The sequence below is a fragment of the Spinacia oleracea genome, chromosome 2 (genome assembly GCF_020520425.1).
Source record: "Spinacia oleracea cultivar Varoflay chromosome 2, BTI_SOV_V1, whole genome shotgun sequence".
NCBI classification, from domain to species: Eukaryota; Viridiplantae; Streptophyta; class Magnoliopsida; order Caryophyllales; family Amaranthaceae; genus Spinacia; species Spinacia oleracea.
The window spans coordinates 21,117,597-21,132,727 of NC_079488.1; the positions used below are offsets into that span (position 1 = coordinate 21,117,597).

The following is a 15,131-nucleotide window of genomic DNA, read 5'->3' on the forward strand; positions in this document are numbered from 1 at the left end:
AAAATGTACCTTATAGGTTTGCGTCATGTACCTTATAGGTTTGCATGATGTACCTTATAGATTTTTGTGACGTACCTTATAGGTTTGCATGACGTACCTTTTAGGTTTGTGTCATGTACCTTACAGGTTTGCATGATGTACCTTATAGATTTTTATGACGTACCTTATACGTTTGCGTGATGTACCTTATAGGTTTGCAAGATGTATCTTATAAGTTTATATGACGTACCTTATAAGTAAAGAATAATTGTAGTTTCTCCAAAATACAATTTTTACTTATCATAAATTTTACGGGAATTTTCGAATATGAAGTACATAATATACTAACAATAAGAAACACAACTTTACAAGTAATAATTCTAAAAATTGAAAACTTTGTTCAACTTGTTTGTAGATATGACATTTAGCCTTAATGGCATAAACCTGTGTTTCGTTTATCAGTTCTTAAGATAAAAAGAATGCAACTACAAAATCAAAATCATTACCCAACAACCGCAAATGCTTCATCTAACTCTCCATCTTCTTCACATCAATGTCTTAATAACGTACCTTATACGTTAGTAAGATGTACCTTATAATTGCTAAATTCAAGTTTCTCTGTTGTTCAAATCGATTTTGGATCTTTGGTTCGGGTGTATTTAAGTTCTACAAGTATTTTTGGTTCAGGTGAACCTATACTCCATGTATCATATACGTTAGTATGCATACTTTATAAGTCAGTATGATGTACCTTATAGGTCTTTATGATGTATCTTGAATGTTCGTGTCATGTACCTTATAAGTTCATACCATGTACCTTATATGATTGTGTCACGTCCCTTATAGGTTATTGTCATGTACATTATAGGTTTGTGTCATGTATCATATAAGTTAGTATGACGTACCTTATATGTTCTTACAACGTACCTTATAGGTTTTAATAACTTACCTTATAGTTAGTAAGATGTACCTTATAGATTTGTGTCATGTACCGTATATCGTGGTGTCATGTATCTTATAGGTTGGTGCCATGTACCTTATAAGTTAGTATGATGTACCTTATAAGTTTATTCCATGTACCTTATATGATTGTGTCACGTCCCTTATAGATTATTGTCATGTACATTATAGGTTTGTGCCATGTGCCTAATAAGTTAGTATGCCGTACCTTATAGGTTCTTAAAATGTACCTTATAGGTTTGTATGATGTACCATATAGATTTGCATGATGTACCTTATTGATTTTTATGACGTACATTATAGGTTTGCATGATGTACCTTATAGGTTTGCGTCATGTACCTTATGAGTTCATCCCATGTACCTTATATGATTGTGTCACGTCCCTTATAGATTATTGTCATGTACATTATAGGTTTGCTTCATGTACCGTATATCGTTTTGTCATGTACCGCATAGCGTTGTGTCATGTATCTTATAGGTTGGTCCCATGTATCTTATAAGTTAGTATGATGTACCTTATATGTTAGTATGATGTCCCTTATAAGCTTCTATGATGTACCTTTTAGGTATGTGACATGAACCTTATAGATTTTGCATGATAATAATAATAACAGTAATAATAATAATAATAATAATAATAATAATAATAATAATAATAATAATAATAATAATAATAATAATAATAATAATAATAATAACAACAACAAAAATAATAATAATAATAATAATAATAATAATAATAATAATAATAATAATAATAATAATAATATGAAAAGCAAAAATAAACTAGCATTTAAATCTAATTGCTAAATTCAAGTTTCTCTGTTGTTGAAATCGGTTTTGGATCTTTAGTTCGGGTGTATTTAAGTTCTACAAGTATTTTAGTTCAGGTGAACCTATATTCCATGTATCATATACGTTAGTATGACGTACATTATAAGTTTTTATGATGTACCTTATAGGTTATTGTCATGTACATTATAGGTTTGTGCCATGTACCTTATAAATTAGTATGACGTACCTTATAGGTTCTTAAAATGTACCTTATAGGTTTACATGATGTACCTTATAGGTTTGCATGATGTACCTTATAGATTATTGTCATGTACATTTTAGGTTTGTGCCATGTGCCTTATAACTTAGTATGACGTACATTATAGATTCTTAAAATGTATCTTATAGGTTTGTATAATGTACCATATAGATTTGCATGATGTACCTTATAGATTTTTATGACGTACCTTATAGGTTTGCATGATGTACCTTATAGGTTTGCGTCATGTACCTTATGAGTTCATCCCATGTACCTTATATGATTGTGTCACGTCCCTTATAGATTATTGTCATGTACATTATAGGTTTGTGCCATGTGCCTTATAACTAAGTATGACGTACCTTATATGTTCTTAAAATGTACCTTATAGGTTTGCGTCATGTACCTTATAGGTTTGCATGATGTACCTTATAGATTTTTGTGACGTACCTTATAAGTTTGCATGACGTACCTTATAGGTTTGTGTCATGTACCTTATAAGTTTGCATGATGTACCTTATAGATTTTTATGACGCACCTTATACGTTTGCATGATGTACCTTATAGGTTTGCATGATGTATCTTATAAGTTTATATGACGTACCTTATAAGTAAAGAATAATTGTAGTTTCTCCAAAATACAATTTTTACTTATCATAAATTTTACGAGAATTTTCGAACATGAAGTACATACTCACAATAAGAAACACAACTTTACAAGTAATAATTCTAAAAATCGAAAACTTTGTTCAACTTGTTTGTAGATATGACATTTAGCCTTAATGGCATAAACCTGTGTTTCGTTTATCAGTTCTTAAAATAAAAAGAATGCAACTACAAAATCAAAATTATTACCCAACAACCGCAAATGCTTCAACTAACTCTCCATCTTCTTCACATCAATGTCCTAATAACGTACCTTATACGTTAGTAAGATGTACCTTATAGGTTTGCTTCATGTACCGTATATCGTTTTGTCATGTACCGCATAGCGTTGTGTCATGTATCTTATAGGTTGGTCCCATGTACCTTATAAGTTAGTATGATGTACCTTAAATGTTAGTATGATGTCCCTTATAGGCTTCTATGATGTACCATATAGGCTAGTATGTTGTCCCTTATACGCTAGTATGATGTACCTTATAGGCTAGATTTGAGCCATGTATCTTATATGTTTGTGACATGTACCTTGTAGGTTTCAATGACGTACTTTTTAGATATGTGACATGTACCTTGTAGGTTTCTATGGCGTACCTTTTAGGTATGTGACATGTACCTTATAGATTTGACATGATAGTAATAATAACAATAATAATAATAATAATAATAATAATAATAACAACAAAAATAATAAAAATAATAAAAATAATAATAATAATAATAATAATAATAATAATAATAATATGAAAAGCAAAAATAAACTAGCATTTAAAACTAATTGCTAAATTCAAGTTTCTCTGTTGTTGAAATCGATTTTGGATCTTTCGTTCGGGTGTATTTAAGTTCTACAAGTATTTTTGGTTTAGGTGAACCTATATTCCATGTATCATATACGTTAGTATGACGTACATTATAAGTTTTTATGATGTACCTTATAGGTTATTGTCATGTACATTATAGGTTTGTGCCATGTACCTTATAAATTAGTATGACGTACCTTATAGGTTCTTAAAATGTACCTTATAGGTTTACATGATGTACCTTATAGGTTTGCATGATGTACCTTATAGATTATTGTCATGTACATTATAGGTTTGTGACATGTGCCTTATAACTTAGTATGACGTACCTTATAGGTTCTTAAAATTAATGTACCTTATAGGTTTGTATGATGTACCATATAGATTTGCATGATGTACCTTATAGATTTTTATGACGTACCTTATAGGTTTGCATGATGTACCTTATAGGTTTGCGTCACGTGCCTTATGAGTTCATCCCATGTACCTTATATGATTGTGTCACGTCCCTTATAGATTATTGTCATGTACATTATAGGTTTGTGCCATGTGCCTTATAACTTAGTATGACGTACCTTATAGGTTCTTAAAATGTACCTTATAGGTTTGGGTCATGTACCTTATAGGTTTGCATGATGTACCTTATAGATTTTTGTGACGTACCTTATAGGTTTGCATGACGTACCTTATAGGTTTGTGTCATGTACCTTATAGGTTTGCATGATGTACCTTATAGATTTTTATGACGTACCTTATACGTTTGCATGATGTACCTTATAGGTTTGCATGATGTATCTTATAAGTTTATATGACGTACATGAAGAGGTATATTATTCGATACGATTTTCGATTTTTTGCTCCCAAACTTTCACCCCTAATAAATACTTCATAGTTGTTTTATAAGAGGTATAAGTAAAGAATAATTGTAGTTTCCCAATTCTCCACGGAACTTCCATTATAAATCTAAGTGCCCTGTATTTGATTGGTAGCTTGTATTCATTTGATAGTAGCTTTGATTCCATGCCTCCATCATTGGAATTAATCAAACTTGTTAATTTTAAACGATAATTGTGTTGAAAAAACTTGCTTAAATGCTATTACTAGAGGAGAAACAGGGTAAAATTGACAAATTTGCATAAAAGACTACAAATATATTTGTCTGAAAAGTCTTATATTATCAAATTATATAGAAATAGTACAGGCGCCTTATAATATGAAACAAATGAAGCAAAAAGCAACGACTGGAGCTCATAGATTGTCGTAATTCAAGAGTGGTTCTCATATAATTTATACCATGTCAAAAATTCAAGTAAGTCAGTTTACATTATAGCATTATCAGCGTTCTTTGGATTTAACAGGAACACCTTTGTAGACGTTAATACGATCCCTGAGTGAGTCAACTCGAGGGAGTGCCACCTTATTGTTGGGGTCGAAAAGCAGCACTTCTTCAAACGCCTTAAGAGCAGTCTTGAGATCTTTCTTCTGTTCAAATGCATTACCAAGGTTGTTCCAAGCAGTGACATACCCTGGTTGAAGATTAAAAGCTTTCTCAAACTGCGCGATACCCTTGTCAATCTTTTAATCACGCACAAAACTCACACCCAATGCATTGTATACCTGTTTGTAGAGATTATTAAGTTTAGACATACACACTTTTAATTTCGAAAGTCCAAAAAGTCGGAAGATAAAATACTACCAAGTAGAAAGAATATGCAATGTTTTTAGAAGCCTGAAAATTATAATTGGTGTCAAACCTGGGCAAGATCCTGGTCAAATTATAATTGGTGTCAAACCTGACTAATTTACAGGAAAAGTTTGACTCAATAAGGAGCCAAAAGTCTATTCATCTGGCCCAGGATACCCCTTGTGCTGAAGAATCCTCCAAAGGCCTCGTGGAGGGATATGAAGGTACTTGAAAGCGCCGGAGAACCTTCTGAAGGTTCCAGCGTATACAGAGAGAACAATGCCAAGGCATATGAAGGGGAAGGGACCAGCTCAAATGACTTGTCTTCCTCAAGTTGTTGAAGGCGGTTCTCAAAATAAGAGCAGTAGTGAAGAATTAGTGCTGAATTTGGATTCACAAAAAGGACCTCAACATAAGACTGTGAATCTACTAGGAAGAACTGATGGAAATGTTGTTACAACTGGTTTGGATTCTGGAATGTTGGTGCAAGTAAAACTGTCCATGGACAATCATCAATGGAGTTAAAAGAATCATTAGTCAATGCGAACCACAAGAGTCATGGATGATGATATGGTATCTGAGAACAAAGATGAGGATGCAAATATTCTTTCTGAACTGCCCCTCGAGGTTGTTGAGGAGGAGTCTCTAGCAACTCCAGGCCATGTTGATGCTGCAGTTCAGAATGATTTGGCATCGAGCTAACTAAGAGTGAGAATTCAGGAAGCATGGACAATGATCTAGAGGTGGATCAACCTAGCAGGTGGGTAGTAGAGGAAAATGAGGACCTTCTGGTGAAAGTGAAGGAAAATTTTGAGGAGGTTGACGGCAAGCCACAGGAAAAAAGCGGTGAAAGGGAGATTTCTGCAGTAGAATCTGGTGTTGAGGTAGAGAAAGGTGCTGAAGTCCCATATCTAAAGGGAAATCAGGATCAAGGTAAGGAGGAGAGCTAAGATATAAGCAATGTGGAATGTTCTTCAAGTACAATATTACTCATGGATTCTTTTGACAACAATGAGGATGCATCAGAGATATTTGCTGGTGATCAAGGCAACGAGTCTGAAATTGTAAAGCCAGAACTTCGTGAACCTGATATGCAACAGTCTAAGGAGAAATGGGGAATAATAGGCGAACACTGGGATGATCAAAGTTCAGTTGTTGGAGGTAAAAAGGATGAGCAGATTGACAAGACAGTTACAGAAGAGAATGAGAATATAATGCATACATATCTTCCGAGAGTACAATCAAAGTCCCTCTATCATCAGTCATAAACACAAGAAAAAGTAGTAGCAGCAGTCATAAATAAGCCTAAAGAACACATAATAAAACAAAGTCTGACACCAGAAACAGCCAGCAAAAAAACAAAGACACAGCAAATATATAATTTCCTGTAAGTCCTAACATTCCCTAAATAAAGAAATTTCAGCTGATGTTGATATATCTCTATCTTTTTTACACAAGCACCCCCACAAAACTCAAAATAGACAGACCGCTAGATTGACAGGGGTCTCGAAATCAGTGTGGGTGTCAAACGAACACAAGCAGGACAACTGTCAAAAAAATTAAATTTGGATGGAAGAAAACTAATTTTGTTGGCCAAACTAATTAAGAATTAAGCATGATTACAGGATAGGCATCTCCCCTATAACACACATAGATTTCTTGAGATCGACTCATAGGGAAAACAGATCACACAAGTGTACGTAGTACCTAAAGTCACCACAAAACAGTCTCCACTATCTTGGCATGTTGGTACAAATACGGGTCAGGTGACAACAAAGAAAGTGGTTTGAGGAGTGAGACTATCAGGTGACACTAAAGAGGGAGACAACAAAGAAAGTGGTTTGAGGAGTGAGACTATCAGGTGACGCTAAAGAGGGAGACAACAGCATCAAGCAATCTTATCAAAAACTGTGATCTGATTTAGATACACGAGGTGGCACTAAATTGGAGTTAAGCAAAGGATTGTAACTTCTATCCAAAAGTTCGGCTCGATTCGGCTCGTGTCCACCCCTAATCATGACCATATTTTAGGGTATTTGACATTCCTTTTATATTTTATGCAAATAGGTAAAGTACAGAGGTACGGTAGGTTAAGATCCTCTTATCTCGAGAATCAACCTGGGTAAAATATAAGTATTTTACACTTATACACTAGACTAGTCAATTATAAGTAGTACTCTGTATGATCTTAAGGAAACAGGGGCATGCTAGTAACTAGTTAGAAAGGATAAAGTTAAGAAAGTTAAAATGCTTGAAAAACATGAACCGTATTATGGGAACATCTGCTGTTTGGTTTCTTGAAATATACTAGCATGGCTATACATGTTCTTCCACGGTTGCACATGTATTCTTTTGAGAATCTGCTCCTGATGAACAATGTTCATCCAGAGACTTGGTTAAAAACAGTGGCCGAACATGGAAAATTATCGGTCATTGTCCTTCAAATTATGCATTTTGTTGTTATTTTGCATATGTTTGAGGATCACTGTATCTGCAGACTGCAGAATTGCTTCTGATGACCTACTAGTACTTTTTGAATAATCACGAGTTTTTCGGGCTTCTAATTGAGACAACATTAGTCACATCACTGAGGGAAATAATGAAATGAAAACTTTGTATGGAGTAGTAGTAGTAGATTGGTTTACAGAGCAGTGAAAAAGAACTACAAGACTGAATGACCAATAAGTGCATTAAACCCAGAAAAGGTATATCATGTAGTACACTGAAAACATTTAGTATTACAACATGATGATGTTAACTGTGATCCAGTTTAGTATCATCCAGTTTGGACAACAAAGAAAGTGGTTTGAGGAGTGAGACTATCAGGTGACACTAAAGAGGGAGACAACAGCATCAAGCAATCTTATCAAAAACTGTGATCTGATTTAGATACACGAGGTGGCACTAAATTGGAGTTAATCAAAGGATCGTAACTTCTATCCAAAAGTTGTCGTTGTGACTTATGAAAACAAAACCCGAGTCCAAGTAACATAGACCATAAGAAGCCTCACACTCATAACCACAGGGGTATATCCTTTTTTACACAAGAAGCCTCACACTCACAAACCAAAAGGCCAAAACACTAACAGTTACCATCAACAAGGTGAGGTCTATGATACTACTTATTTTAGCTATGGTGTAAACTTCAGAGGCTGAGATCAGAGACCCCTGTTATGGTGTAAACAACAGTGAAACTAAAATCATTTCAGAATAGTGGAAAAGTGCAGAATAGCAGAGCAAAAGCAGGTAAAGATTCACAGAGATCAGTTAACAAATCACAAAGTGACATTATGTAGAAACGTAGTAGATTTAAAGTAGACTTCTTACCTTGCATTATGAAGATAGCTTTTCGGGGCAATTGCGGATATCATGGTAACCAAGCTCCCCGCATCCCCGACATACCCTCTTCTTCTTTTGTTGTTGCTCAATAGCCTTCTCTTTGTCTCCTTTCAACCTTTTGTCACTTCCGGTGCCACTGGTTGCAGCTTTTTCCCCACTAGGACCATTTCCCTTGTTCTTTGAAATTTTAGGTGGTTTGATCAAGGTCTCAATTGGAGCAGTTGCTCCAATAAGGAACTCTATGTCTTGAGTTTTGCTAGGTGGAGGAACATTTCCACTCTTCTTAGCTTCTAACTCCAACCTTAGTGTGTGAATGCTTTTCACAAGATCACTAAGATCTTCTTCATTATCCTCTGCCAAACTCACACAACTATGAATTTCTGACCATAAATCATTCAAAATTTTCTTCCTATCCACCATCCTTGCACATTGCTCCATAATATTTCCTTCGAAGCCTAAGATTGGCTTCTTTGTTGCCATCTTAGTCCATCGATTTAGCACATATTTTTCAGGAATTAATTCTAACCTCTTTCTCTTCCAAACTGAAGACATGTGTCTACATGGAATTCCTTTCCTTTCAAACATCTTGCAAGAGCCTCTTGTGTCGTTGGTAGTGCAATTAAACACCACCTCATAGGTTCTTCTTCGATCATCTTCTTTCACTATGGTAATTTCCTGTTCATTTTCTTTAATTAAATCTTCAATATCACAAGAAAAACAACCTTTATGCACTTCATCTTGAAACTCATAGAATACAGAGTTTGTATAGACTTCTGAAGCATGTTTCTCAATGGCAAGTGTAGTCTTACAGTGCGGATACTTAGTTTTTGAATCATTATCATTGTGGGCTTGTGAGTGCCTTTGTGCATCCATAGCAGTTTCATACCGCATGAAAAAATCTACAAGGGTTAGATGGGGATTAGTAAAAGAGGTAAAAAAGTTGTTTTCGCTTTATGACCTTGAGGTTGTTCTCATGATCCCTCCCATGAACAAGTCTCTAAAATAGGCGGGTATCCACATGTGTCTCATTTCAAACAATTGACGAAGCCAATCATGTCCCTCTAGATGGAACTCAATAAGCACTTTTTTCCATTTATCTTCAAACTCACTAGGCTCAATCTCTAGGCTCCAGACACATGCACATATCTTTGATAGAAATTCAGTATCTTGACAAATTATACGTCCTATCTTATCAGGCATTTTCTTCATAATATGCCACATGCAAAACCTATGCTCGGCGTTCTGAAACACATTCTGAATAGCAATCTTCATCGCTGGTTCTTGATCAGTGATTAAGCATATTAGCTCATTGTCTCCCATTGATTTGAGAAATGTTCTGAATACCCACTCAAATGATGTTGTATCTTCCTTTGCAATGAATGCAACAGCAAATGTAATGCACCTTTTGTGGTGATCGACACCAGTGAAAGGCCCAAAAATCATGTTATATCTGTTAGTCGAGTATGTAGTGTCAAATGATACCATATCACCAAAGAGAGCATAGTTTCTCCTACAAATTGGGTCTGCCCATAAAGCTCTAGAAAGACAATCATCTTCATCCACCTCAAAGTCATAAAAAAAAGCACTCCATAACAACTTTTTCATCTTGAAGTTGTCTATAAACATCTGAGCATCTGAACCCTTAATGTATGTCTTCAAATCTCTTTGGAAATTTTTGAAATCTTCCTTAGATGCACCAACATTGCCATAACCTCCAAAGTATTCCTTCATCAATCTGAAAGTTGTCACAGGACCAATATTTAACTTTGAATTATCGATTATCATCTTCTTGTGCAAAATGTTCAACTTCCTCCCCTCTTTTTGAAACTTCTTGCAACCTGGAGTGTAGAGAGGATGAGCATGTCCCTCATAAAATGTTTGCACTATATAACCACCTTCCTTACGGTACTTCAGGATCATTCGCGCCTTGCAACCCACTCGAGTTACCAACCTTTTTCTAGTTCTAATAACTTTACTTTGGTCTTCCATAGTTTCCCCTTCTTTACCCTTGGAAATTTCCATAGCTTCCCCTTCTTTACCCTTGGAAATACCCTTAGCTTTCTGTATACGTTTCTCCTTGAAACCTGCTTTATTGCATACACAATATTTGAATGCCACCTGGTCCACAACACCTTTTTTCTTGGTTTTGGTAGTAGTAGATTTCCTAATACCAAAGCCGGAAGCAACTGCGTATGCTTTGTAGAATTCAATACCCACATTAACACTCTCGAAAATCATGCCAACAGTAGGTCTTAACTCAGGGGACGGGCATGGAATCCATTCTCGTGTTCCTCCAGGAGTTAAGAGAGGTACTACTTGAGGAGTAACATGAACACTGACATTAGAACAACTGGATTGCTCATTAGTAATACCTGAATCATTAAAGAAATAACAAATATATCACTAAATTATAAAAATAGAGTGGAAAAAAGCAGCAAGAAAATAAACAATGTAGCAAAATGACATATAGAAGTTACCACCAGCTTTTAAAATGTAAAAGATAATCACCATATGTTGTAAATTTTTAACTTTAATTTTTTTTTTAAAACAATTAACCTGATTCCTCTATTGACGGTGAATTATGATAAATGTCTTGATAATCTACAGGTTGATGTTCCATGTTGAAGGAATCAATTACTCCGTGCAAAATTAGATATAGCACGTGATGAATATGCCTGCCAAAAAAGAAAACAGTGATAAACATGTGAGTTTAATAAAGGTACTGCAAAATTATAGTTTAAAACCTATAGCCTAAAGGAAATGGGGTTTCAATATATTTGTAATTACAGATATAAAAGAATTCCATCAAATAAAATACTTAAATCGGAAATTAGATGTTTGAATGGATAAATTATGTACTAGAACAATGTAAATCGATAATGAGGTTCTTTTATAATCATAGTATTGTACTGAATATGATGAGGACGTATACTTTCGGTGTGGATTTTATGGTGCCTGATCTTAGTCCTTCTATCACCAATTTCAGAAGAGTAAAACAGATGGTCGACCTAAAACACAATTTGCAAGCTTTAGTTACATCATAGGAGTGGGTGGATTCCTGTTATTATAAAAAGGAAGGGGCGTTGCCTATATTGGATCTCATAGGTGACCACTCTTTCTGTCCTCCTGCCATGGCTATGCTGTTTTTCCCCAATTTTGCATCATTTTACACTATAATATATGCTCTTTCCTATGTGGGTATGGATAAAAAAATCTGGGTTTGTGGCTGCAATTCTCTGTTTCCTCTGTTGGATTGGAGCTTCTGCTTCTGCTAGTCGTCTTGGGTATTCTTTAACTTGGAAGATAATTTCCCCACTTGGGTTTTTAACTGGTGGGATTAGGTTCTGCATATATTAAGTGTTACATTTTAGAGGTGTGGGTATAACTGTATAATTGGTGATTGTAAGTAATGAAACATTTACTGTATCTGGTAGTAAAAATTCATCACTATGAACCATTTGAGTCATGAGGCATACCCCCATATCACATATCCATGTAAAATAACACACAAATTGGTAACTGTTTTCTGAATTTTATGACCTTTCTAAAGCAAAAAATGAGTACTCTGACTTTTTATTTATTTAGTTGATTTAGTTGTATTGTCCTGTCATTTTTATTGTTACTTTTTCTGCTGAATCTTATTGTAAGAATGTGATTGAGTTTTCTTATGATGGATTTTTTGATGTCTTTTTTTCTTTTATAGAAAGTCTTTTAAGAACTGCATTACTTCTGTGTTGTGATTATTAGAATTATAAGAAGAAATAAACTATCAACAAACGAATGGTGGTCCCATAGTGATGCCATTCTGCATACTGAATTTAGTTAGATTGCTTAGGTTAAGATGAGTTCATGGTAAATTTCTATATAGTTTATGCCAGGACAACCTACCTTTGAAGCTACAAGTATACATCTAATCAGGAAAATAATGGAGTATTATAGGGTAAGAAGAAGGATATGCGGTTCATTGGTCCATATTGATTTAGAGAAGGCGCATAAAGGTACCGAGAATTCGAGAGAGGTGCTTTGTTAGGCAATGGGGAAAAGGGGTATATCACGCAAGTACATTGACCTAGATGAAAGCATGTATAGAGACGTGAAAAAAAAATGTCAGGAGTTATGAAGTTACAGATGCATTTTATGTTATTGTTGGATCCCAGAAAGAATAGGACTTAGTCCTTTCCTTTCTGCAGCAGTTTCAGATGAAGTATCAAGGTTGACTATCCAAGATCAGATATGTGATCTTTACTATTTGTAGATGATGTCGTGTTGGATAATGAGAATAGAGATGAGATTAATGATAATTTAAAGCAATAAAATAAAAGTTAGAATTTCGAGGGTTTAGGCTAAGTCGGAGTTAGTTGAGTAAATGAAGTTTCATAACAGACCTTGACCGCAGAGCAGCCTCCCTTGCAGCAGCTCTAACTTTAGGCTTTTAAGGTCTTTTCTTCTGAATAACTTCCAAAGTTGCACCAACAATAGACCTTGAGTAAGGTTTCTTGGTGGCCCTTCTCCTCTTCACAGCTTCACCCAAAATGTCCTGTATATTAGCAGAAAACCAACACAAAGACCAGAATATTATGAATTTCATGATAAATAGACAAATCTATCAATAAGATCACAGTAAAAACATGAATAGAGAAAGAGATGGGGGATAATAACGTTCTTGTGCTGCTTCAGGTACACAGCAGTCCAGCTGAGCTTTGAGGGCTTGAAACGATTGTAGAAATACCTTTTATACTTTGAATTGACAAACAGGAAAACCTTCAACCAACATCATCAAAATTCAGTTAGCTTTTGGTTAATATCAAGAAAAAGTATTCAGCAGAAAACAAGACTTAAGAGGTGGAACTTCAGCAATCATCACTACAACTTACCTGAGAATCAGAGCGAACGAACCTGATACCCCTACCAAGGTAAATCTTTGCACCAGTAAAGTGGCGAAGTTTTGTCCTGGGGTTTCAGTTTAAGCAAGACTACGTTAATCCAAAGCTAAAGTACAATTATATACATTGAAAAGTAAGACCAACAAAAAAAAGGTGTTATTTAATTTAAAACATTAAAACCAACATCCGTAAACAGCTATTGTACAACAATTAAAAATCACAATGCTCTCAAGAATTTCAACAACTTAAAATTCCCCTGGAATCACAATATGAACTGACCTCCTCCTTCAAGATAAAACTCCCTATAGAACTAGGTCAACCAGTGTGGCTAGTTCATTCTCAAGTATTTTCAACCAAACGATCAATTATGCACGACACATTCACATTCACATTCACATTCCTGAAATGGAAGTCATTGCAACTGAAAACTCTAAATTCAACCCGTGATTGCCTCACAGCCAATCAATTTTTGGACTGCTAAAACCCTCTCTTTATTTCAAACTTTCACTCTGAAAACACCTGACTTGGAAACATTGCTTTCTGCCATAGCGATGAACCGATGAACCCCAACCACAAACAAAATAAACTCCCCCCTGTAACCAAATTTATGCTCAAACCAGGAGTATTAACAATCCACAACTCCACAGGCTAACATTTTCAAGACCCCAAAATTACCAATAGACATTACCAATCTGAAGCCTACACACAACTCTAACTCCTCAATTCGCATGAATATCTTCAAACCCTCAGTCCTTCAACATTTTTACAATCCCAATCTTCCTACAACCCAGAAACAAACTCGTATAATCCATCCAAATGAGCTACCTAATTCACTGAAAACCAATGACTGGTCTTCTAACTTTAATTCACAAAACAATACACCGTAGAATTGAAAATATTATATCATTGCAATTACTATTTTCCACAGAGAACTTTCCAACATATTATAATTGAACCTAATATATAAAAAACCCAACAGTACTAAAAAATTGAACAAAATAAAACGAATAAAATACGAAAAAGTACTCAATCGATACAATAACAACACATTAAAATTGAACCAAATATGTGAACAACAAACAATGCTCAAAAACCAAACAAATTAAAATAAATCAAATAAAAAAAAGTACTCAATCGATAATCAAGTTCAATTGGAATTCGTACCTGTTAATTTAAAATGGATTAAATCGAATTTCAAGGACAAACAGGAATAAAATTGTTGAAAATTGTTTGAGTTGGATGAAAATTAGTGAAAATATTGAAGGAGAATGGAAGTTTGAGGGATTCAAACTGGCGAAGAGGAAGAAGAGATTGAATCAGGGATTCAAACTTGCGAAGAGGAAGAAGAGATTGAATCAGGAGAGGAAGAACGAAATCGCGGTGGAGAGAGAAAGAAAGAAATTGCTGCGGTGGAGAGAGAGAGAACGAAATTGTTTTGTTTTTTTGCATATAATTACAAAGTTGCCATTACTCAAACAGTAACACGGGTGATATTCCAGCCGTCAGATCTTGCATCTTCGATGGTCAGGATTTGTTCTCGTATAAGATTTGTTCTCACCTTAAGAAGTGTTCTCACTTGATCCCTTTTCTAAAGGGTGATACTTAATGCAGAAAAGATTTACTTTATGCAGAAAATAAAATTACCAAAAAATCCCTAATAAATTAATAAAAATTTATTAAAAGAAAAAACATCCATAATCAAATGCTGCTGCTAATCTACTTTTACGTGTTGCCTGTACTACTCTTAAGCTCGAACAGAAACCAAATATGCAGAAACCAATCAAAAGTCTCC

The 15,131-nt window shown here is 34.8% G+C and overlaps 3 protein-coding genes across 5 annotated transcripts; all 3 read right to left on the reverse strand.

Moving 5' to 3' along the window:
• Positions 1-4,550: 4,550 nt before the first annotated feature.
• LOC110796090 (protein FAR1-RELATED SEQUENCE 5-like) lies at positions 4,551-14,760 on the reverse strand. 3 transcript variants are annotated; one of them, XM_056836545.1, is made up of 7 exons: positions 14,504-14,760; positions 13,331-13,406; positions 13,116-13,217; positions 12,842-12,993; positions 11,013-11,131; positions 8,445-10,828; positions 4,551-5,050 (listed from the first exon to the last, which is right to left on the reverse strand). In XM_056836545.1, the coding sequence occupies exons 5-6, from the start codon at positions 11,074-11,076 to the stop codon at positions 9,408-9,410; spliced, it is 1,485 nt and encodes a 494-aa protein (XP_056692523.1). In that variant the 5' UTR covers positions 11,077-11,131; positions 12,842-12,993; positions 13,116-13,217; positions 13,331-13,406; positions 14,504-14,760; the 3' UTR covers positions 4,551-5,050; positions 8,445-9,407. The 3 variants fall into 3 exon arrangements, with proteins under 3 accessions (XP_056692523.1, XP_056692524.1, XP_056692522.1); XM_056836546.1 differs by lacking the exon at positions 14,504-14,760 and adding an exon at positions 13,619-14,400; XM_056836544.1 differs by lacking the exon at positions 13,331-13,406.
• Positions 8,451-9,329, reverse strand: LOC110798048 (protein FAR1-RELATED SEQUENCE 2-like). The gene has a single exon (XM_056835731.1). The coding sequence runs from the start codon at positions 9,327-9,329 to the stop codon at positions 8,451-8,453; it is 879 nt and encodes a 292-aa protein (XP_056691709.1).
• On the reverse strand, positions 12,889-14,069 carry LOC110796100 (60S ribosomal protein L24-like). The gene is made up of 5 exons (XM_056835732.1): positions 14,028-14,069; positions 13,859-13,932; positions 13,331-13,406; positions 13,116-13,217; positions 12,889-12,993 (listed from the first exon to the last, which is right to left on the reverse strand). Exons 1-5 carry the CDS (start codon positions 14,067-14,069, stop codon positions 12,889-12,891), a joined length of 399 nt encoding a protein of 132 aa, XP_056691710.1.
• Positions 14,761-15,131: the final 371 nt, after the last annotated feature.